The sequence below is a fragment of the Trifolium pratense genome, linkage group LG7, assembly GCF_020283565.1.
Source record: "Trifolium pratense cultivar HEN17-A07 linkage group LG7, ARS_RC_1.1, whole genome shotgun sequence".
In the NCBI taxonomy this organism is placed as follows: domain Eukaryota; kingdom Viridiplantae; phylum Streptophyta; class Magnoliopsida; order Fabales; family Fabaceae; genus Trifolium; species Trifolium pratense.
The window spans coordinates 16835026-16858184 of NC_060065.1; the positions used below are offsets into that span (position 1 = coordinate 16835026).

Genomic DNA, 23159 nt, shown 5'->3' on the forward strand with positions numbered 1-23159 from the left:
CCCACCCTATCATATCTCGACCATCCAACTCATTAGGGGGTGGAATGGCTAAAATCTGGTAGGTCATTCTAGTTGTCAAATTCTCAGTCAAGTAGCTTTGGTTGCAGTCCCCTTTCGGATTCAGAATATCACGCACATTTAGAGTAGTATCAATGATAGTTTGGCTGCTAGAATTAATAAGCGAGGTACCATCTGGAATCCACTTGTCCAACCAAAAGTTGATTGTATTGCCATCGCCTAATTGTCAAACCATATTTTCTTGGAATTTATCCCAAATATATGTTATGGCTTTCCAAAGAGGAGAATCATAAGGTTGAGAATTTATGCTGAATCAGAGGTCTTTATTCCTACCATACTTGCTATAGAGGACTCTACACCACAAATCCTTAGGATTAGTGATCAAGTTCCAGAGCATTTTCATAAGGAACGCCTCGTTCATTTGATGAGGGCTCTTGATGCCTAGACCACCATTCTTTTTTGGAAGGCAACAAACTTCCCAATTAATCAAATGTGGCTTGCGACGTTGATCAGTATCCCCCCATAAAAAGCTTCTTTGTATTTTCTCCATCTCATCACACAGAGTCTTAGGAAGTCTAGCATATTGCATATGATAGTAAGGGATGGATCTGAGAACAGATTTAGATAGAGTGAGTCTACTAGCAAAACTCAGACATTGTTGTTTCCATCCACTTAGTCTGTTTTGAATCTTATCAATAATATGACGAAATTTTCCCCGTCTAGTCCTCCCAGGTGCAATACTAGCTCCCAAATAGGTATCCACTGTAGTAGCCTGAGCAAATCCTGTATGATGCAAAATATCCTCCCTAAGTTGTTGATCCACATTCTTGGAGAAGAAAACTTGAGTTTTTTTATTATTAATCTTTTGGCCAGATGCTTTACAAAAAAGCTCTAGACAATGCATCACACAATGTGCCTGTTCAATAAAAGCCTCTGCAAAAAGAAGAAGATCATCATCAAAAAGGAGGTGTGAAATTTGAGGGCCAGATTTACCTGCTCGCATCGGTTTCCAATACTTAGCCTCTACCTGATCAACAATAATGTGAGACAAACGGTCCATACATATAACAAAAAGGTAAGGAGATAGAGGGTCCCCTTGTCTAATGCCTCGAGAAGGGATAAAAGTATCAGTTTTTTCACCATTCCAAAGAATTTTATATGAGGGAGAATTAATACAATGCTTAATGATGTTAATAACCTTAGGAGGAAACTTACATTCAGAAAGACAATTTTCAATAAAATTCCAATTGAGACGGTAAAGAAATGATGCATGCAATGTCTAGGATGAATGGTAAAAAAATGTTTATGTCTATTAAAATTGATTTAGTCCATCCGTTCTAAATATTTGCTCTTTTAGTTTTTTAGTTTTGTCCCAAAATATTAGTCACTAGTATAACTTACCCGTGCTATCGCCCGGGTTAATGTTCTATGAAAAATATAGATCATTTTTTTTCACACATGAAAAATATGGATTATTAAAATTTTAATATTGTGATTTTTTTAATTATTTGTAAAATTAATTTTATATTTAATGTAATAGTTTATTTAAATATGATAAAAGATCCAAATTTTGGAGATTTTAAGGAGAAATGGCATAATGGAGAGTGATACTCCACTCCCCGTTCCCAACTCACATGTTCATATATTTGTTCTTTTATTTTCATAAAAAAAAATGTCATTATGCAAAAACTAATCTAACGGTTAATATATTTGTTCTTAATCGTCATCTCTCTCCTTTAGACATTTATTTTCTTCAGGAGTATTTTATCTCATGTCCCCGTGTGAAAAAATTTCACATTTGAGAAGCAAAATGGGGCGATTTTAATTTTAATATTATTTATTTAAAAGTAATTAACAGTAGAATTGTTTGTCATTTGTTTGACACAAAAAAAAATTATATAATTTTTTTAAGCATATCTCATTTGTTAATGTGCAAATTTTAAAAAATGTATCTATTTGTTTTTATTTTTATTTGTTTATTTTACAGTGATGTATAGAGAATAAAAATAAAGTAATACATGATATTATTGCTTTTAATTCTTTTTTTATATATATAAAATCATTGTTACTTTCCCTGCTTTCAATTGATATCGTATTTTTTATATAATAAAATCTACAAATGTATGTCTCACCCCATGTAAGTTATTTTTTGCTTAATACCTCCATGTAGGTTATTTTTTTTTATCAATACCCCCGTATTTTAATATTTTGTTTGGTACAAATCACTATGTATTTTTTTTATTAGAAAAACCACGTTAAGGTAAACCATAATTAATAGAATAATAAAATGAAATAGAAAAATAATCTATGAAGTCAATTACTTCATTCCTTTTATATTTCAGACAATGACACCTTTTTCTCTACTTGATAAGTATGAAGTTTAAGAATAATTTTTTTTAAGCATATCAATTTCTCAATTCCACATTTTTCCAATTGATTCTATAGTATAGTCATTCGAGGAGTTTCTATTATTTTATCAGTGTATTTGTTAAATATCACATGAAAAATTAGACAAATAAAAAAATAATGAGTAAAAAAATAGAGTACAACATTTATTTATAAATAATAGTAAAAAAACATTTATAAGCATGATTTAAATCCAATAAAAAATAATATGAACAACAATTCTTTTTTAATAAGTAAACATATGATTAAAAAAAAATGACAATCGTTAATTTGTCAGATATTGTTAATTTGTCACACTAAATATTTATCTTGTACATGATATATCGTTTGTCCGATTGCAGGCTAAAGGAATGAATTATCTCCATTGTCTGAAACCTCCAATCGTGCACTGGGATCTCAAATCACCAAACTTGTTAGTGGACAAAAATTGGACTGTGAAGGTGGAATGAAACTAATTTAGCAGTTTATTGAGTTTTCATAAAATTTTGTACATGTAGGTGATTTCTTTTTTCATTTCAAGCTCAGGTTTGTGATTTTGGATTGTCCAGATTTAAGGCAAACACTTTCATACCCTCAAAATCTGTTGCCGGAACAGTTAAGTCTCTGACTCTATATTCATTTGTGTAATCATATCGGCCTCATGTAGTTATAGTTCTTTATCAATTTAACTCGTGAATTGTCCACTTTTTCTTTTTCTTTCCGTCTTTGTTTGAGAAGCACTCTCAATTTTGAAAGAGTTCAACAATTGAACTGTTGTAGCTATTTGCTAGTGCACCTTAATTCCTATATAAAAAAAGTTGTCACTTCTTAATATAATATTAATATAATATTATGTATTATATTAATATATATATATATATATATATATATATATATATATATATATATATATATTAATGAGATATAATTATTTATATTTGAATTTGAGTTATTTCCTTTTAAAATTATTTTTAATAGGTGCATTAAATACGATTTATAAACAATAATTGAGAAATGATTGAATTTCCAAATGAGTTTAATTGTTGTGCACCGTCGGTGTAAATTATTTTTACACATACATCCAATGACGCGTTGCCACATCATTTAATGAATGTGACATATCATGTGTTTTTAATGACCATACATGATGTGTCGATTTATTATTGGACGCATGTGCAAAATAACTTTACACCGACGGTGCATATAAATTAAATTCTTTCCAAATTAGCCAAAGATTCTAAGTAAAATTATATCATCATGTATTAGAGAAATTGCAAAGGCCTTCATAGTTAGCCACATAGAAATTGGAGAAATATTAGAATGCCACATAAGACATGGATCAATGAAATGGTGCCACATAAGAATAAGACTATGAGAGAGAAACTCCTAAACATATAAATAATAGATTTTAAGAAATCAATGTACAATTAATGATACTTTATCATATTTATCCTTACCAAAAAAGTAAAACATTCATTAATGAATTTTCTCTTTTTTAATAAAGTAAAGGTAAAAATGACTTAACTTATCAATCTTTATTATTTCTTAATTCACGTACAAAACTGTAAAAGAACCCAAATTTTAGAACGGAGAGAGTAGAGCTGTAAAAAGGGCCTTAAGGGGCCGGCCCTTTAAGGGGCAGACCCACTTATTCATGATTATTAATTTTATTTAAATTTTAAACAATTTTTCTAGTGTCGTGAACTTATTCTCTTTTTCTTCAATCAGCACTGTCCACGATCGGCACCCTAAAAAAACTGTGTTTAAAGGGCCGACCCCTTAAGGCCCTTTTTACAACTCTAGGAGAGAGTATCGATTTTTACTAATGGGTTTGAATTTTACTGCTAACAAATTCTAATTTGCTTTAAGCAACTACTAATATTTTTTCTTAAAACTGATTAAGTAAAAATATATAAGAAAAAAGAAGCATGACATACATAGTTTGCTCTGCTAGGCATGTGTAGTTGTTGGATTGACTCTTATAATATCGTTAAGTATTTATTATGGAGAGAGAAATAAGTGGATTGAAATCACAATTTTATTATGAAAAAACTGTTGTTTGATGATATTTTTGGAGTTTGCATGCATCTAAACATCGAAACGTCCTTATAGTTTCGTAGTTTTTTTTTTTTTTTGGCTCTACCCTTCTTCTTTTGTACCAAAAAAGATCACAAACTGTCAAGGGTTGTTGTCAAGCTTAAAAATTGTTAAGGGTTGTTGTCAAGCTTAAAAATAAGTCGAAGTATCACCTAATTGCTATTAGTTGAAGTATCATTTAATTGCTCTTAACTGTAATTCTCTTTTGTTTCAAACAATTACGCTATAGAAGAAACTATGTCTCTTAGTTAAGGATTCCTTAACTCCTCCCAAAAGTGTTAAGTACCAATTTTGGTGTTTTTAGAGCTACTGAATTAAGAAATGCATACATACATGTAAAGTAAAGGACAATGGCAAAATAAAAAATGTTTTTTCGGGTGGGCCACTAAAAGGTTATAATATTACATAAAAAAAATTAATTATTGTTTTATGGTGAAAAAAAAATTAATTCATAATATCATAAAAATAAATAAATTGTATATTCTAAAATAATATTCTACGTGTACCAAGTTATTAAAAATTATCAATAACTGACTTTGAACTAATATTTACACAAAATTGTAGTCAGAAAACATATACTAAAACGATAATGATTATTCTTAATTGAAAATATATATTTTTTTCTTTTTGTTTTAGAAAAAATAGAAATTTTACATTTTTGTCGAATGCTTGTGTTCGAACCGTTCTACTAGGTATTAATTTTTTTGTTGATAAAAACATAATAAAATATAAAATTGCGAGAATTGAACTCGTGGAGGTGGTTGTGGCGCACCCTGACCACCCTAGTTCCAACATTGGTAAAGGAGAAAGATAATGGGATAAATTGCATTAAAAAAAAATGGTTAAATTTTTTTCCGTTATTACTTTTAGTCCTCACAGTTAAAATTTTAACATAATGCTGACTTTTTTTTTTTTTTTTGAAGACATAACATAATGCTGACTTGGCACTTACTTTTATTAAAAAATAAATTTAATTTAACCATAATAAAACCAAAGAAAGAAAGTTGCAAATTAAAATAAAATTCGAAACAACGTGGTCTACAAAATTTAGCCTTGCTCGACTAATTATGCATGTAGTGTGATTTCTCCTTAAATTCGACTGTTTGTCAATTTCAACTAACACGTTATTTATTTTTACGTGTAAACAAAACTATCATAAGAAAAAAAGGACACATAATTCTATCACAATTAACAAAACTTACTATTTTTATTTAGTATGTAAAAATAAACCTAAATCCGCATTAAAAATAATAAGAAGAACCAATGATGAAGGAATGGTTTTGTTTCAAAGAACTTTTTTTTGTTGTAAAATTGGACCTAATTACAATAATAAACAACATATAAATATGAGTATTTAAACAAATTCGAATAAATTAAAATAGAGATTAGTAAACTTATCTTATAATTGTTGTATATTGTTGCCGGCACCACTGCGAAGTAACCAACCACCGAGTCTCGAATAGCGAGAATAGTAAACCATGAAATAATAACACCTGAGGCGTGTTGATCGCACCGTCCTTAAGGATTTATCCGCCTTATAAGCGCAAATATCTCAGGATTTATCCGAGGTGACAAAACTAGCAAGAAATAACTGATATCGGTGATGCAATCCAGGAAGATAACCCCTCAATTTGCTCATAGAGAGTAAAATAATTTCTCTTTTACATATGAAAACAAAGAAAGGGGGAGCTATATATGTTTAAAACATAATTTACTGATTTCAGCTTTTCTTGTTGTTACTGTCTCACTCCCAAAACCACATATCTTCTATACATATCCTCATCATGCTCTAATTAATAGTAATCAAAAGGCTTAATTAATAAAATGGTCCCTTAAAGACATTTTTGGTTTCAGATTGGTCCCTTAAAGAAAAAAAGGTCCAAATAGGTCCCTTAAAGAAAAAAAAGTCCGAATAGGTCCCTTAAAGACATCTCCGTTAATCAGTTTGGTCCCTAAAAAGAGGTCTAAATAGGACCAAACTGATTAACGAATATGTCTTTAAGGGACCTATTCGGACTTTTTTTTCTTTAAGGGACCTATTTGGACCTTTTTTTCTTTAAGGGACCAATATGAAACCAAAAATATCTTTAAGGGACCATTTTACTAATTAAGCCTAATCAAAATTATTTACTATAGGATTGTTGCATAACCATAAATCCTAGTAATTAAGATTCAAAACAAGTAATTGCCGGCATATATAATTATAAAGGAGAACATGCATAAAAAATGACTTATGACTTTTTCAAAGGTAAATTAATTAATTTAATCAATATATAATAATTAACTTTAAAATAAATTATAATTATATTATAAAATATACAACAATCCCCCACAATTTATTTTAAAGTTTAAAAGAGTACTCAAAATCATTTCATGGATTAACATCATTGATGTTATGCCTCAAACTGATGTAGCAAGCTATATAAACCAGTCCTAGACTGATAGTACTTAACACACAATAACATTGGTGTAGCAAGCTATATGAATGATACTTGGCGTATGTTAGCGGTATATCAATCACATTACACCCCACAGTTCTTGTTGTTGCCGCTTTGTTGCGCGAATAGGTCATGTGCGTGCCTAGATTCTTTCATGAGTGCTCTAGAGATTTCGCCAAGATCTCATCCAAGCGGTCCCACTTGACACTCACATAGGTGATTTCATCAAGTGTATGCTGCAAATCATACACCACCCATAAGGGATATGAAATTCATTAAAAGCTTTATAATAAGTTTAACCTCTCAATAATGAGTGTCTAACACTTTCTCACTTACACCATAGGAAAAGGACTAAGACAAAAATCAATTAACTAATTTTTGTGTGCTAGCAGATCTAACAAGTAACTTGTTCTTACCCATATGAACCTTATTCATGGGCTCTTATCCGATTAACATCATTAGGATAAATAAATAAATTCACTTATAAATTTTATATTTTCATCGGCTCTTATCCGATTAACATCATTGTATTATTTTAATACAATGGCTCATCCACTATAAACAATATATCTCATATTGTCAAATCGACATTCATAATATAATTCATCAGGTCTACTTGAAAGACTATCAAGCGACAACACCCCCACATTTGGTAACATAAGTGGATTTTTATTCAGATCTACTTGAATGATTTCTCTAATGACAGTATCCCCACAATTGGGACAATTTATAATTCCGCACAAATATTTTTTCTCATAAAAAAATTTCACTAAACATCATTGTATTATTTTAATACAATGGATAATCTCAATATACCATATTATAGTTTATGATATCTCAAAAATATTTCATAAATTACAATCATATACAGGTCTACTTAAAATATTTCTAAGCGACAACATTTTTATCACATATGTATCTCTATAAATTTCTCAATATCATGAAATTTCTCAATAAGACATCTCCTCAATTTGCTTAAAACTTGTAACATGGAAATACTATTCACAAGAGAATGTGCTACGCGAGAACATAAACCATAAATGTATTACCCATATAACTCAACACATAAGATATATAATATTAGTATGACATCTACTGACTCACTCATTGATGTCATTGCTCTATGATCCCAACACAAAATAAAATCTTCACATTATAATCTTCATTTACCCAACAAGAATGAATAAACAGTAGCACAAAATCTCAAAAATTAAATCACATGATTCAAATATATATCAATACAAATCTATCAAGATAGTTAGTAAACGTACCTCATTTTCATGCTCAAACCAATTAAAGGACACTTCACTTTTCAAGGCCACAATATAGTCAAGCTAATAAATCTTTATTATTAAAAGATATAAACTTCACATAAAAATCTCAAATACAGTAAATAGTGTAAATTTGTACGACTTCTCAATTAAATAGTTAGTAGTGGCCAGAGGGTATTCCCTATGATAAAAGCATAATTCATCAACATTCAACAATGAAGGAAAAAAGCAAAACCAAAATATCCATATCTACCGTTCCGTTAAATTATTCACTGAAGAGAAAATTTAACCCTCAAAGACCGACACCATAGTTCTCAATTTTATTTTCTTCTAGATATTTGTTCTATCACAACAAAACGAGAACCACAATTTCATTGCATAATATTGAAATTCAGAGAAATAAAATTAGAAGTAATATACAGAACCTGTTTCCGCGACGAGAATAAATTAGCACTTTAAAATTCAAATTGGTGAATTCCATTGACCACATCAATTTCTTTATAGTTCTCAAATTGAGATAATTCCGATAAATAACACAAGATAAATTCTGCCAAAGGGCATTAGGTAAATCCTTAAGATTGTTGTAAAATTGGACCTAATTACAATAATAAACAACATATAAATATGAGTATTTAAACAAATTCGAAGAAATTAAAATAGAGATTAGTAAACTTATCTTATAATTGTTGTATATTGTTGCCGGCACCACTGCGAAGTAAGCAACCACTGAGTCTCAAATAGCGAGAATAGTAAACCATGAAATAATAATACCTGAGGCATGTTGATCGCACCGTCCTTAAGGATTTATCCGCCTTATAAGCGCAAATCTCTCAGGATTCAACAGGTCCTTCCCGGATATGAATCATATCCGAGGTGACAGAACTAACAACAAATAATTGATACCGGTGATGCAATCCAGAAAGATAACCTCTCAATTTTCTCATAGAGAGTAAAATAATTTCTCTTTTACATATGAAAACAAAGAAAGGGGGAGCTATATATGTTTAAAACATAATTTACTGATTTCAGCTTTTCTTGTTGTTACTGTCTCACTCCCAAAACCACATATCTTCTATACATATCCTCATCATGCTCTAATTAATAGTAATCAAAATTATTTACTATAGGATTGTTGCATAACCATAAATCCTAGTAATTAAGATTAAAAACAAGTAACTGCCGGTATATAATTATACAGGAGAACGTGCATATATAAAAAATGACTTATGACTTGTTCAAAGGTAAATTAATTAATTAATTTAATCAATATATAATAATTAACTTCAAAATAAATTATAATTATATTATAAAATATACAACACTTTTATAGAGGAGTGCTTACTCATCTTCCAATACTGCCAACTTCACATACTTCCAATACCTTTTATGTATATGATCATTTTTTACTAGAATGTATTATTAAGAAGACTCATATGAATTGCGAGATAGCTCGAACATGTGTTTATAAAGTAGAGGTAAACCTCACATTACAAGTCGGTTTTGTAAGGATGAGTTGGGCCGCCTGTTATAAAGTTCTGATCGAGTCATACACCATTTATATCCACACCCCAAGCCTAACAGTGTTGAGCGAAGTCTCACATCGGTTGCGAGATGGTCTGAACATGTGTTTATAAAGTAGAGACAAACATCGCCTTACAAACCAATTTTGTAAGAATGAGTTAGATCCAATCCTTAATTGTAAGATGTATAAATGATTTTAGGTAAGAAATGTTGTAAAAGCTAGTATAGTAGAATATGTTGTCCTTCTTGAGACGTTTGGGATTATTCTTTGCTTCAAATATAGTAGCTAGAAGGACTAAAGAATAATTAGTTATTAAAGGGAGGTCTCTATTAAAGGAATATATCTTTTGTAGTGTTCATGTACAAATGTATATATATAAAGCATGGTGTTGTTGATTAATTAGCATAATTTTGTACATAATGTTGGAGTTACCATTCAATATGACACTTAGCATCCCTACATTGTATTTCAAGTCCTTACCTTTTGCTCAGAACTTGGAGCCTGAATTTCTTAATGGCGCAATTGCTCTTGTTGCTGTTGGCCTAACTGCTGCTTATATCTACTATCGCAAAAACCCCAAAGGTGTATTCACTACTACTTTAATTACTAGATTTTGTTAACTTATGTGATCATTTTTCAAAGTCATTTCTCATTTTCAATATTTCTAATTTTAAACTGTAATTATATAATCTAAAGGCACTTATATGCGCTTATATGAAATGGTAAAGATCTCTGTCAACCAATGTTTTAAAATTCGAATCAGACCTCGAACCGAAGAAACACCGTTATCATCAGTTCCATATTGTTTTACACGCTCAAACAGGGATGAAATGTCAATTGAATTGCTCAAATAACTAGATTGTAAACAATTATGGTTCATGGTTCAATTGTTTGAACTTTCTGGTTCAGTTTGATTTTGAAAACATCACTTTGAACTTTAGCCTATGGTTTTGAGTTCCATGTTAAACTTAGAGTTTACTGTTTACATAGTTTATTGAGCATGAGGTTCTTTCAATGTGACAAAAAATTTCAGGTTGCTTGGACCCCAAAAATTTCAAAGAATTTAAACTTGTAAAGAAGACTCAGATCAGCCCAAATGCTGCAAGATTCAAATTTGCCCTTCCTACTCCTAAATCAATATTGGGTCTTCCTGTTGGAAAAAACATACTTGTCAGGTTTGAAAAAGATTCCCCATATATTGCTCTGGTAGTGTCATTCAAGAATGAACTATCAATCATATGCTCAGCTAGATGAAAAAGAAACTCAGTTATGCATACATTCCTTCTATTTTTAAGTCTATTTGAAGGAAGGTTAGAGTAACAAAATAAAAGTTTTTTTTTTTTTTTTGGCTTTCACCACCAGTTTAATCTGGTTCGGAGGTCAGTTCTGGCAAAATAAAAGAATATTTTGCCACACATATATAGACATGTCTTAGAGGAGATGAGTGTCATTTTCCATAACAAAAAAGTTTGAGAAAAAAAAGTAAAAAATCACTAATCATTTAACATTTTATATAAATGTTGAGCAGAGGAAGAGATAGTCAAGGAGAGGAAGTTATGAGATCATATACTCCAATCACATTGGATTCAGATATTGGCTATTTTGAATTAGTTGTGAAGGTACAGTTTTTTTTTTTTTTTTTTTTGTGAACAAATCTTGAGAAAATCATAAATGGATTTATCTTTACCATACTTAAATATTATCAAACTTTATTTGTAAAAATAATCATGTACATCAACTATATTATGTGCAATCAGATGTACCCAAATGGAAAAATGTCCCACCATTTTAGACAAATGAAGGAAGGTGACAACTTGGCCGTGAAGGGCCCCAAGGTACTTAACTTACTTTCTGACCTTAACTTACTTTCTGACTCTGAGGCAAAATAAAAATAATTTGAGAAAACAAATTGTTAACCCCAATAAAATTGCAGCTCCAAATGGTGTATAATTTTCATATTCATGTATATACTTGAAAATGTAATAATGGATATATAAGGAGCTTGTAGGGACGATTCAGCTACAAACCTGGCCAAGTTAGGGCACTTGGAATGATTGCTGGAGGTTCAGGCATCACCCCAATGTTTCAGGTACAAAAATGAAGTTGCTATTTAGGCACTTGAAAAGGTGTACTTTGTAACATTAACCGATTCATGTAACATACTGTTGGATATTCCGCCTTCATTGCGGTCCGCCCCCATATGCCTAATTGCGGCATTTGAGTTGCCTTCATTGCAGCCTCCAACACCTTCATTGTGTTGGGTGTGAAGGGGTGGATTTAGTCCCACATTGCTAAGAGATATGGCCTGTGTAGTGTTTATAAGCAAGTGGCAGCCCTCACCTTACAAAACCGGCTTGTAAGGTGAGGGCTGCCACTTGCTTATAAACACTACACAGGCCATATCTCTTAGCAATGTGGGACTAAATCCACCCCTTCACACCCAACACAATGAAGGTGTTGGAGGCTATTTGGGTTAAAGTGTGGTGTCCAACTTACTTGTAGAGTTGTTCTTGAACCCAATGTGGATGATCCCCCTGGCTGCCCCCTCGTGATGACCCAACAGTGGTATCAGAGCCTATCCTACATCCATTTGTTGTTTGTTGTGGAGACCTCCCATATTTGGGCCACCCGTTGTGTTGTTGATTCCACGTTTCAGCTTGTTCAGTTCTGGACGTGAGGGTGTGTGTTAGAAGTCCCACATTGGCTAGAGATGTGACATAGATAGCCTTTATAAGTGTAGTGCAAACCTCAACTCTCAAGCTAGCTTTTGTGGTTGAGTATAGGCCTCACAAATTCTAATATGGTATCAGAGCCTATCCTAGATCTATTGTTGGGCTTCCCGCATCGCCCACGCTTCAGGCCCATTGGGCCTGAGCGTGAGGGGGTGTGTTGGATATTCCGCCTTCATTGCGGTCCGCCCCCATATGCCTAATTGCGGCATTTGAGTTGCCTTCATTGCAGCCTCCAACACCTTCATTGTGTTGGGTGTGAAGGGGTGGATTTAGTCCCACATTGCTAAGAGATATGGCCTGTGTAGTGTTTATAAGCAAGTGGCAGCCCTCACCTTACAAGCCGGTTTTGTGAGGATGAGTTAGGCCCAATATAAAATTTAACACATACTCAAGACAATTCACATAAAATGGCGAAAAAATAATACATATCTAGGACATGTTTGTATTGATTTATTTAAACTTATATAATGACATAAGTTCTAAGAAACTGTTTGGGTAAACTGATTAAAAAACTTATGACAATTTTGATAAGTTTTTTTAGATTATTTTCATAAGATCTACAATATAACTTATGAAAACAACTCGTAACATATATATGAACAATTTTTCTTTATTTTATTTTTTTTCCAATAAAAATAGCCTCATTGTAGTACTTGTGATATAAGTGTAAATAAGTTGTTTATCCAAACAGCCTCAATGTAGCAAAGTAATTAAATTCATCTTATAACTTCTTGAATGTATATAAAAATGATTTTTTTCTTCTCTGGTTTCATCTTTTGTTGCAGCTCATAAGAGCAATAGTAGAAAACCCAAAGGACAAAACAAAGGTGTACCTCATTTATGCCAATGTAACAGTGGACGATATCCTACTAAAGGTAACCTAGTACAAAGATTAAAGAAGACTAAATTGAAATTTAAAAGTTAAATTATTTGGCTAGTTTGAAGCTTGAGTAAAATATGTTTGATGATGCAGGAAGAACTTGATCGCTTTGCGAACACATTTCCTCACAGATTCCATGTCTATAATGTTCTTAACAAGGTTTGTTGCTCCATCCATTCTAACCATTTCAAGGATTCTTATATTGTCAATACCTCTCCATTATTTAAACTTCTTGTCTCATTTGTATGATCTCTAACAACAGGTTCTAAAATTATGTTGCATTAAAGTAAAATAAAGAGTTTTGTGACCACAATTAAAATATTAAAAAAATGTAGAATAAAATGTTTGATATGTTTTCTACACTTGACAGCCTCCAAATGAATGGAATGGTGGTGTTGGATACATATCAAAGGAGATGATTGAATCCCATTGTCCAGCACCTTCCCCAGATATCCAGGTTTAATTGCCGATTAACAATTAATCATTTTCTTTCTTTTTCATATTGACATACTCCCCCGGTCTCAGGTTTATATAACTGATATATCAGATCTATAATATGTAGGGGTGGCAAAACGGGTCCAACCCACCGGGCCGGCCTGTTTACCCCACCATTTTTGCCGGGCTGAGCCTAAGTTTTGAGCTCGGCACCTTTAGTTGACTCGCCCCGCCGAACTCGCTTAAAAAGCGGGGCGGGCCTGCCCGTGAGTTACATAAAAGTATAAAATCTGTTTTTTTAGTAATGAATAGTATAAGATGGTTCAACCGAATAAAATACAAGACTTATTTAAAATAAATTAGTTTTTTTTTCTTCTATTCATTCATACAACAGGTGCCAAATTTAGGATTATTTGTTGCCGCTTTACTCTCTTTATTGTCGTTCTTGCTTCTTTTTGTCTCTTCGGTCTTCATACTCGTTCTTCTTCTTCACCGGATTTCTAGTGTAACTTACTTTTTTTATTCTATTACTTGAATCAACATCACATACGGTGTGATTCACATTTTTTTCCCGGTTCATTACCTTAAACACATAGTCAAATACTTCATTGATGATTAGAGTGACTACATACATGTTTATAAGTATATAATCAATGGACTTATGACATACTACCTTGATGATTTTGTCTCATAAGCTACATACATGTTTTTCGTAACAACACAAGTGTCAAAATAAAAAATAAAATAAAAAACCAAAAAAACTTTTTGTTTGACGGGCCGGCTCACCAGCTCGCTTGTCTGCCATTAAACGAGGCGGGCTGTGATTTTAGACTCGACCACCTAAGTTGGCTCGGCTCGTACCGCTTTTAGGCGGATTTAAGCAGGCCGAGCCTAAACGGGACGGGCTTGCCCGCTTTGGCACCCCTAATAATATGGACCAGATACATCAGTTTGGATCATACACATTAGTTAATCAATGAATCATACATGAGGCCAGAGGGAGTATATGTTAATTTTGTAAGAAAATTCACCACCACCTAGTAATAATAATTTTAAAACTAAATAAATGGTTCCATTATGCAGATACTTAGGTGTGGTCCACCACCTATGAATAAAGCCATAGGAACTCATCTTGCAGCACTTGGATACACATCAAACATGCAGTTTGAGTTCTAATAATAACACTTCAAGTCAATTTCTCAGATTCTTGCAACACTTTTTATTTGCTTTTATCATATATATGTGTCAAATTTAAAGATTAAAAATCCAACAGGGACAAGTAATGTAACTTTCAGCTAAGTTCTTGCTTTCATTTGCCAAAGAGGCAAATTCACAATGCTATGCCAAATTCATATGAATAAAATGGTGTGCCTTCTTTCAATCATTATAATCATATATTCTTTATGGTGATTTTGTTAAGTGTTCTTTACGATGTATATCTAATATTATTGCAGCACATTAAATATGTGCTTTTTTTTTTCCTCCTCTCACGCTCTTGCTGAATATGCATCTATAATAATTAAAAGGAGAAGAATTTACACAAACTACTAAGTCAGGCCAGTTTTACGCACTCAATTTGTCCAATATACCTTGAATTGAGCAAGCTTGCCGCTCTAACCATGGGCAGGGGTTGCTCTTATCCATGAGGCATAAATCCCATGATCTTTCACTCTGCAAAAATGGCATATGGAAAACTCCATATCACAAAACAACTTGTGCATATATAAAATCAATCAATGAACAAAATCATCTTCTATCATTGAAAAAATCAAACTAGAAACCAATAAAATGTAGGAATAGGGATATCAATAACTCTTGAACAACTACCAAGCAGAAAGCTCAACTGCAAGGCCAGAGATTTTCAAATAGACACAATAACACACTATTTGTAAATAACGAGTAGAAAGACTTTTACCATATTATCTATAAAAAGAAAAGAAAAAAAAATAAAAAAATAAAACATCTTGCAACATGAAGCTTCAAATACAATTTCTTGATGTGGAGGAATTCAATGATTGTTTCATTTATAATTTTAAAATAAACACAGCATAGGAAAGATAAAACAGAACATAAGGCAACTGAACAACAAATACTGAACAAACACTGAAAAAGCTGTCTTAGTGCGTATTCATTTTAGCTCAAGAAGGAACATATTTGACCAAAACATCAATAATCCAAAAAAAAAGGCAAAACTACATATCAGGTATAGAAAGTTCACTTACAAATGCATATCATCTCGATCAATTTCTGAGAACAAGTTAATATAAAATCGAAATCCATCAGGGCTTACATCTCTGCAAAGTATACCTGGGAAAGACAAGACAAAATCAGAATAAAGATATTTTATTAAAAGTATTGAAAAAAGTAGTACAGCAGTGTACCCTTGCTCTCAGCAGACAAGAGATGTTCCTTCGCCATTGCTGGGGCAACTCCTAGTGTCATTGCAGCATCACTAGGACTTATCCCAGATCGAAGAGCATCAGGCTTCATAACAAGCACCTTAATTTTAGTGAAAACCTACACCAAACAACAGTTAGTTAATGAAATTGTATTTGACCAGCTTCGATTTCAACATAACAAGAAGTTAATGTCAAACCAAGACAAACTTAAATAAAGATCCACAAGTTTATAAAAATTAAAAATTAAATAAAGTTTTTACTTTACAATATATAAACAAAGTTACAGATTAGAGGAGATAGAAATCATTAATCTAAAATATAATCTCATGTCCAAGTTGATGTAGCAAACTATAAAAGGTAGATTCATTATACTTTATACACATATGATAAACCAAAAATTTTATATGGCAGAGGGAAGAATTAATCTAAAATATGATCTCATGTCAATGTTGCAAACTATTGAAGGCATATTCATTATACACACATCATACCCGAAGAAATTTATATGGAAAATGGAAGAATCGGTTAATGTAATCAGTAAAACTTGGCAAATACTGTGTAGGCAGTTAAACCACAATTGGGAGATCTGAGATCCGAATTTCGAATTCAAATGTTAACATGATATATTAGGTAAAACCGTAAAAAAAAATGATATATTAGGTAAAAGAAAAACAGACGATTTACTTTTATGCATAAACAAATGTAAAAAGCTAAAGAGTCATGCATAATCTAGACCGGATATCCAAAAAGGCAAAAGGTCAGGTCACTGGACCAATGGTTCAGTCACTGGTTCAGTAGTATAACCAGGCAAACAAACAGAAAACAATCAAACTTATGCACGAAGAACTGACAGTTTTGTCCTCTGATGACAGTTAACTTTTTCTGAAAAAAGAGAGCAACCATATTCCAATTTTGCAAGCAAACACAAAATTTTAAGCCAACCATAATTGAGGTCACATTAACTTATTGAAATACAACTGCAATTTATCACAGTCCTAGGTGGTGACTGTTCACCCTCACTTGTGGTATGTTGGACCCACCAGGCTTATTACACTGTCTGGAAAGTACCCAGCAAAAGTCCTTAGTTTAGGGCTTACTAAGAAAACATAACCAGTATAAATACAAGCTATTCTAGACAATTTTACAGTGTCACAATTAGGGCACAGCATAAAAAAAACCAACATAAAAATGGTTGCATATGAAAAGATAAAATGAGCATACCTCCTCATCACTGTGGGACTTATTTTGTATTACCATGACACCACTATCAAACTTCCGCAGAACAATTGGGCTGAAACAATCAAATAACATAGTCAATGCATGGAAATATAACAAATCCCAAAGGGGGTTGCGTCAAAGGATTAAACAAGTTAGAATCCTAATGAACTAAAGTACTCTACTCATTGGTTCTATGCTATGACCACAATTTACAACAATGCAGTAGCAGAAATAATTGAAATAGAAGATAATGCCATACATACACATCAAACTTTTCCCACAGAGAGCATGCTTGCAACAAATCATCGGGTGAGATCAACTCTGTTTATTAGACGACCAAAACAAGGACAGTATTAATTCAAGAATCTACAACTTGAAAATTAATCATTTCTAAGGGAACACAGATGGCAGAGTATTGAAACCTGTCCCACGAGCACGATTGAAGAGACAATAAATGTCAATTAAATTGATAATTCCTCCAGCTCTATCTAGTGGAACTTTAACAAAATCTGCCAACTAAGTATAAGCAAGGATAGATTAGAATAATTTTAATAAACAGAAACTAACAAATTGTAATCAGTCAAGTAACCATTAATTAACTCCATAACTTCAGTAATACAGATCAATGAGAGTAGATGAAATAGCAAAATATAAATAAATAAATAAATAAATAAATAGAAAACACTCAAATCTTTCTCCCTAGGAATGAGAGAGCATGAGTAAGAGAGCTCTTCTAAGACTCTCCTACAACAATTAACTCAAAAGATCTTAATTTGCACTGCAAAGAAAGTGATACCCTGTCTTAATATCCTCTCCATGCATATTGATGTAGTGTACATGGAGAAGATCTTCTGTATTCTAATTCTAATAGAAATATCGTCTACTGGCTCAGCTTATGTTATCCCTTTTAGCCTGGTTTCTAGAATTTTATATGTTCCTCTCCAATACCATCTGCCACTGATACTAGCTCTATAAGTCCTTAATTGTCATCACTAATGGCAAAGAGAAATTCATCCTTAACGTGTTCATCAACATATGGTCCAACACTATAATCACATTTCATGAATGGTTTTATATTCCTTTGGAAGTTGGAACTAAAGAAACTAATGTCCCCAGGAGCCTCAGAAACCATAACACGATTTAATCAATGAACAATCAAAAGCCTCAACTGAGAATTCTTTACATAAAAACAGTTTTATTGTATGTGTTAAGGCAAAAAGGCCAAAACTATACTGAAGACTTTCTTAAAAGCATGTCTTACAAAAAAAAAACGTTACAATTTGCACGATCTTTTGATTACTAAGAAAATAGTGAATGATTGTGGAGCAGAGATTAGATAGAACCTGGCGAGATAACTGTTGATGATACAAAGCACCCGCAGACTCTTTTGTAACGGGGGATATTATACCAACACTCAATAACAATTCTTGCATCTCTTCCTTTGAACCCATCTCCTCATCATTAGTTGTATTTGTTTGAGAATTTGAGCCTGACAAAAGTTTTTGCCTCATTTTTTCCGCTAGCATCACCATCTCTTTAGCCTTGCTCTGCAAATCCATCATTAATCCAAAACTTAAGTCAGTTTAAGCTTAACACAAACCAAAACAAAACTAGTTAAAATATGACAAATTTCTTCTAGACCTAACTACAATTCTCACAATCAAGTCAGAGAAACAAAGAGTTCACATCTGTTTGGACATCATAAATGCAAAACTTACTACATCAGATTTCATTTGCATGATTAATCTTTATCAATCAAAATCAAATTGGAGCATGTTCACCTTTATTTAACTAAACCTAAAATGTAAAGGAAACACATTTTCCATTCATTATTCCACGTACACAAACTAACAGTGTAAACTTCAAGACAAACAAAAATAAAATTTCATAAATGCACATTATGAGTTTACAGAGATAATGCACATTATGCACTTGGGGTTGGTCTAGTGGTCTTGGCTTGGGTCCTTGGAGTATGCTCCTCTCAAGGTCTCGGGTTCGATTCCCCCCGGTGCGAATTTCGGTGGGCTAAGTCCATATAGAGCAAAAAAAACTCTGGCTTTAAATGGGGCCCCCGCAAGTGGGTTGTGGGATTGGTCCCCTTGGATTAGTCGGTCCTAGGGCCGGATACCAAGTTTTCAAAAAAAAAAAAAAAAAAAAACCTTTCCTAGCATGAGAAACATGCTGCTTATATCTACAAAAATAGAAACAACCACCTAAGGCCCCATTTACTTTGTGAAAACATTTTCAATTTTCATTTCCTAAAATTTATTTGTTAAAAGAGAAAATATACTTTTAAATTGAGTCATTGTGACGGAGAGAATATAAAATGTTAGCCAGGAATGAAAATGACTATTTTTGGCATTTGCATTGTTTCTAGAATTGCAAGACAATTGTTCACTTCAATAGTGTTTTTTCTCCTTGTTAACAAGCAAGTAACAGAAAATTTTATGAACTGAAAACAGAAAATATTTTCACAAAGTAAACAGGGACTAATATTTTCTTATAACTCATGGCCAAAGCAAGTAATATAACAACAAATAAATCATTTTCCACCAAAAAGAAGTCGGATACATAGATCAAACGATAAAACATGAATATTTGGAAAATTATGCACTAGTGAATTCTGTACAAATTCCTATTATAGCCATAATAGTTACAGCTTTATCAATCACAAAACCAACTAGACGATTGGTAAAAGAATGCAATTCAACCTATGAAGCATTCATACAAATACATACATGACATAACATCCACACGGACAGGTAGACACTGCTTGTTTTGTTTTCGGAAACTGGGTATCCGGTCCAAGAACCGACTAATTCGGGGGACCAATCCCACCATCTACTAGCGGGGGCATAATTGAAGCCAAAGAAAAGCCCTGTATGGACTGCTCCAACATAGAAATTGGCTCAAGGAGGATTCAATCTTGAGACCTAGAGAGGAGCACACTCCGAGGTCTCGAGCCTACACCACCAAGCCTATCCATTGGGATTTAGACACTGCTTGTTATTTGACAAAACAAAAGTGATTGAATGGAACTACATTAGTCCGACACTAGGACAAGCTTTCGGTGCTCTATAGAATTCAACTCAATTCATTCCATCAAATTTTTTCCTCCTTCCAACAAAACCTAAGCATAATCCTCATTTGTTCCAATATAATCATACCAAATTAACAAAATTTACAAAAAAGAAAAAAACATTAGACAGAAAGACATTACCATAAGAGCATTCAAATCCTGAAAAGCATCTTGCAAACTCTTATCAGTACTCTCCCACATTTCCTGTTCTTTCCTCAATATCCCCGAAACTCCCACCATCCGCACCGTCCCATCACTCGAATAAATCCCACTCGACGAAGAACCTGCCACAGCCGCCACATTCGAGCTCGAACTCATAGCCTTCTCTGACTCCTCCCACGCTCTGGCTCTCCAATTCTCCCAAAACTTCGCCACAAAAGCATCACAATCCCCTTTTCCCCTTACCACAACGGTCACAACTACCGATCTCGATCCCGCCGTAGCAACTCCACGCTCCGGCGATGGCGATACCTGGAAACGAACCCTTGGAGAGGCGAATACCGATTTTAGGGACTTCTTGTGGGGGAAAATGTGGGAGATCGAAGCAAGGGGGACGGAAGAGGCGGAGGTAGAGGCATCAACGGCGGCGTCTGGAATCCAAAGGAGACGGTGCGTTGTGAGGATGAGGAGGCCGGATTTTAGGTGAGGGAACCATGTGTTGGGTTCATCTTCGCAGAGAAGGTCTACGCCGGAGAGGAAGAAGCACTCGATCTCGTTCGGTAACAGAACTGGTCGGCCACTGTCGGTGAGCTTCACCGGCGGTAAAGAGTTTCCGGTCATCAGTGAAGTCGGAAGGTTAGAGTTGAATTGAATTGAACACTGATGCTTTGATAGTCGTCACAGCGCAGTTCGAAACAGACTAGTTTATTTTTATTTATTTTTATCAAATAAAAATTATAAAATTATTGTTTCAAAATAAAGAAGGCTTATTATTACAAAAAAAAAAAGGTTTAATAATTACAAAAAAAAAAAGAAGGCTTAATTACTTTTACTCAAAAAAAAAAGAAGGTTTTTTTTTACAGAAAAAGAATGCTTAATTACTACTCTTTTACACTTATTAAAAAAATTAATCTTTTACTCCTTTAATTACTTTTATAATAAACAAACACAGAATAAATTTTACATTTTTATAAAATCTCTAAATTATTGAAAGTCAAAATCACTAATTTTTTAATTTGTAACAAACGAACCCTGAATTGAGAAAGAGATAAAGTGTGAGAAGTGATTAATTCCGTTTGTTATAAATTAAAAAAAAAATAGTAATTTTGAAATAAAATAATTTAGAGATTAATTTTTAGAGATTTTATAGGAGTAGACTTTATTTTTTGTTTGTTTATTATAATAAGAATCATTAAAATAATCTTTAGTTTCAACATGGAAAAGTGTTTTGATTGTTAATGGCATGCAGGTCTGCTTGGGTTTGTTTAATCCTCTTAGTAGGAATTTCTCCGAATTTTGGTTTTCCCCAATTGTGCAAATTAGCAAGGGTGTGACTAAGTCTGCGGGTAATATTGGTGTGTTGATTCTTCCATGTGTCTTGGACAATCTGGTAGTATTCTTCGTCTCTAAGCCAAATTTGTTCAAACTTCCTACACACATAGGACCCTTGTTTTTCCTACAGATGTTATTTGGAGAGAAATCTAGCAAAATCGGGCAGTGGTCAGAGCTATATCTAAGAAGGTGCAAATTATTAAAATGAGGTAACATAGACAACCAGTTTGAGGTAGCAAGGAACCTATCAAGCCTAACTTGACTACAGTGATTCCCTTGTTGCCTATTATGCCAAGTAAAAATATTTCCGTTAAAACCAAGATCAATTAAATTGCACAAATCAATTGTATTTCTAAAGCTATTAGTTATATTATACTGTAATCCATAGGGCCACCCCCCCTCTTTTTCAGCAGAAGATAAAATGATATTAAAATCTCCAAAAATTAACCAATTAGGATTAGCATCATTTTCTTATAAATCATTAATTAGCTTGCAAGTTTGAAATTTTTGGAGTTGGTTTTAGTACCCATAGATAACACTAGCCCGCCAAATCATGTTATTATAATTGATAAGCAAATCAATATAGTTTGAATCATAACTTTTTATTTCCAAATCAAAATTACAATTATTCTAAAGTAATGTTAAGCCTTCAGCCATACCTCCACCAGCAGTGGAGCAGCCTACAATCTTAGCACTATACTTATCCATAAAGCTAGATAAAAAAAAAACAAGGATTAGAACTTACCTGTTTTGTCTCCATCAGAAAAATAATATTTGGCTTTTGGGTGGCAATGAGCTTTTTAGAGCTCTGACTGTCTTGGGATTGTCATTCCCTTGACAATTCAAAGATAGAATTCTCATGTTGATTGGTTGGCCTGCCCTGCAGGTCCTGCCATTGTGTTTCCTGTGCTTTTTACCAAGTTATCATCCATTCTTAGCCTCTTCACCATACTCTGTGGGGCAGGGTTGTTGTTGACTTCTATGGGAGTCTTAACTAGAGCATTGTTTCTGGTTGTTCTGTGCCATAATCTCCTGCCATCTCCGGCTTGTATCTCTTGAGTCTCATCCATAATATTGTTAGAGGATCTAGAGCCCTCCTTGTTAGCCTCCTCTTGGATTTTCATGGCTACCATCTGAGCTAACATACTTGCAGGTATTTGTGGACTGTACTGTCCAAATGTCCTCGAATGAGAG

At 33.0% G+C, this 23159-nt stretch overlaps 2 protein-coding genes across 3 annotated transcripts; one reads left to right on the plus strand and one right to left on the minus strand.

The window, feature by feature from the left end:
* The first annotated feature begins 10119 nt into the window (after positions 1–10119).
* On the plus strand, positions 10120–15165 carry LOC123894497 (NADH--cytochrome b5 reductase 1-like). Its single transcript, XM_045944511.1, has 9 exons — positions 10120–10313; positions 10765–10906; positions 11260–11350; positions 11489–11566; positions 11740–11820; positions 13249–13338; positions 13437–13502; positions 13714–13800; positions 14862–15165. The coding sequence occupies exons 1-9, from the start codon at positions 10151–10153 to the stop codon at positions 14952–14954; spliced, it is 891 nt and encodes a 296-aa protein (XP_045800467.1). The 5' UTR covers positions 10120–10150; the 3' UTR covers positions 14955–15165.
* On the minus strand, positions 14077–22722 carry LOC123894496 (vacuolar protein sorting-associated protein 36). 2 transcript variants are annotated; one of them, XM_045944509.1, is made up of 9 exons: positions 20616–21349; positions 18739–18942; positions 17818–17911; positions 17659–17716; positions 17399–17468; positions 16160–16295; positions 16001–16085; positions 15368–15449; positions 14077–14361 (listed from the first exon to the last, which is right to left on the minus strand). In XM_045944509.1, the coding sequence occupies exons 1-8, from the start codon at positions 21252–21254 to the stop codon at positions 15392–15394; spliced, it is 1344 nt and encodes a 447-aa protein (XP_045800465.1). In that variant the 5' UTR covers positions 21255–21349; the 3' UTR covers positions 14077–14361; positions 15368–15391. The 2 variants fall into 2 exon arrangements, with proteins under 2 accessions (XP_045800465.1, XP_045800466.1); XM_045944510.1 differs by lacking the exon at positions 14077–14361 and having other exon boundaries at positions 15133–15449; positions 20616–22722.
* Between the last annotated feature and the right edge of the window lie 437 nt (positions 22723–23159).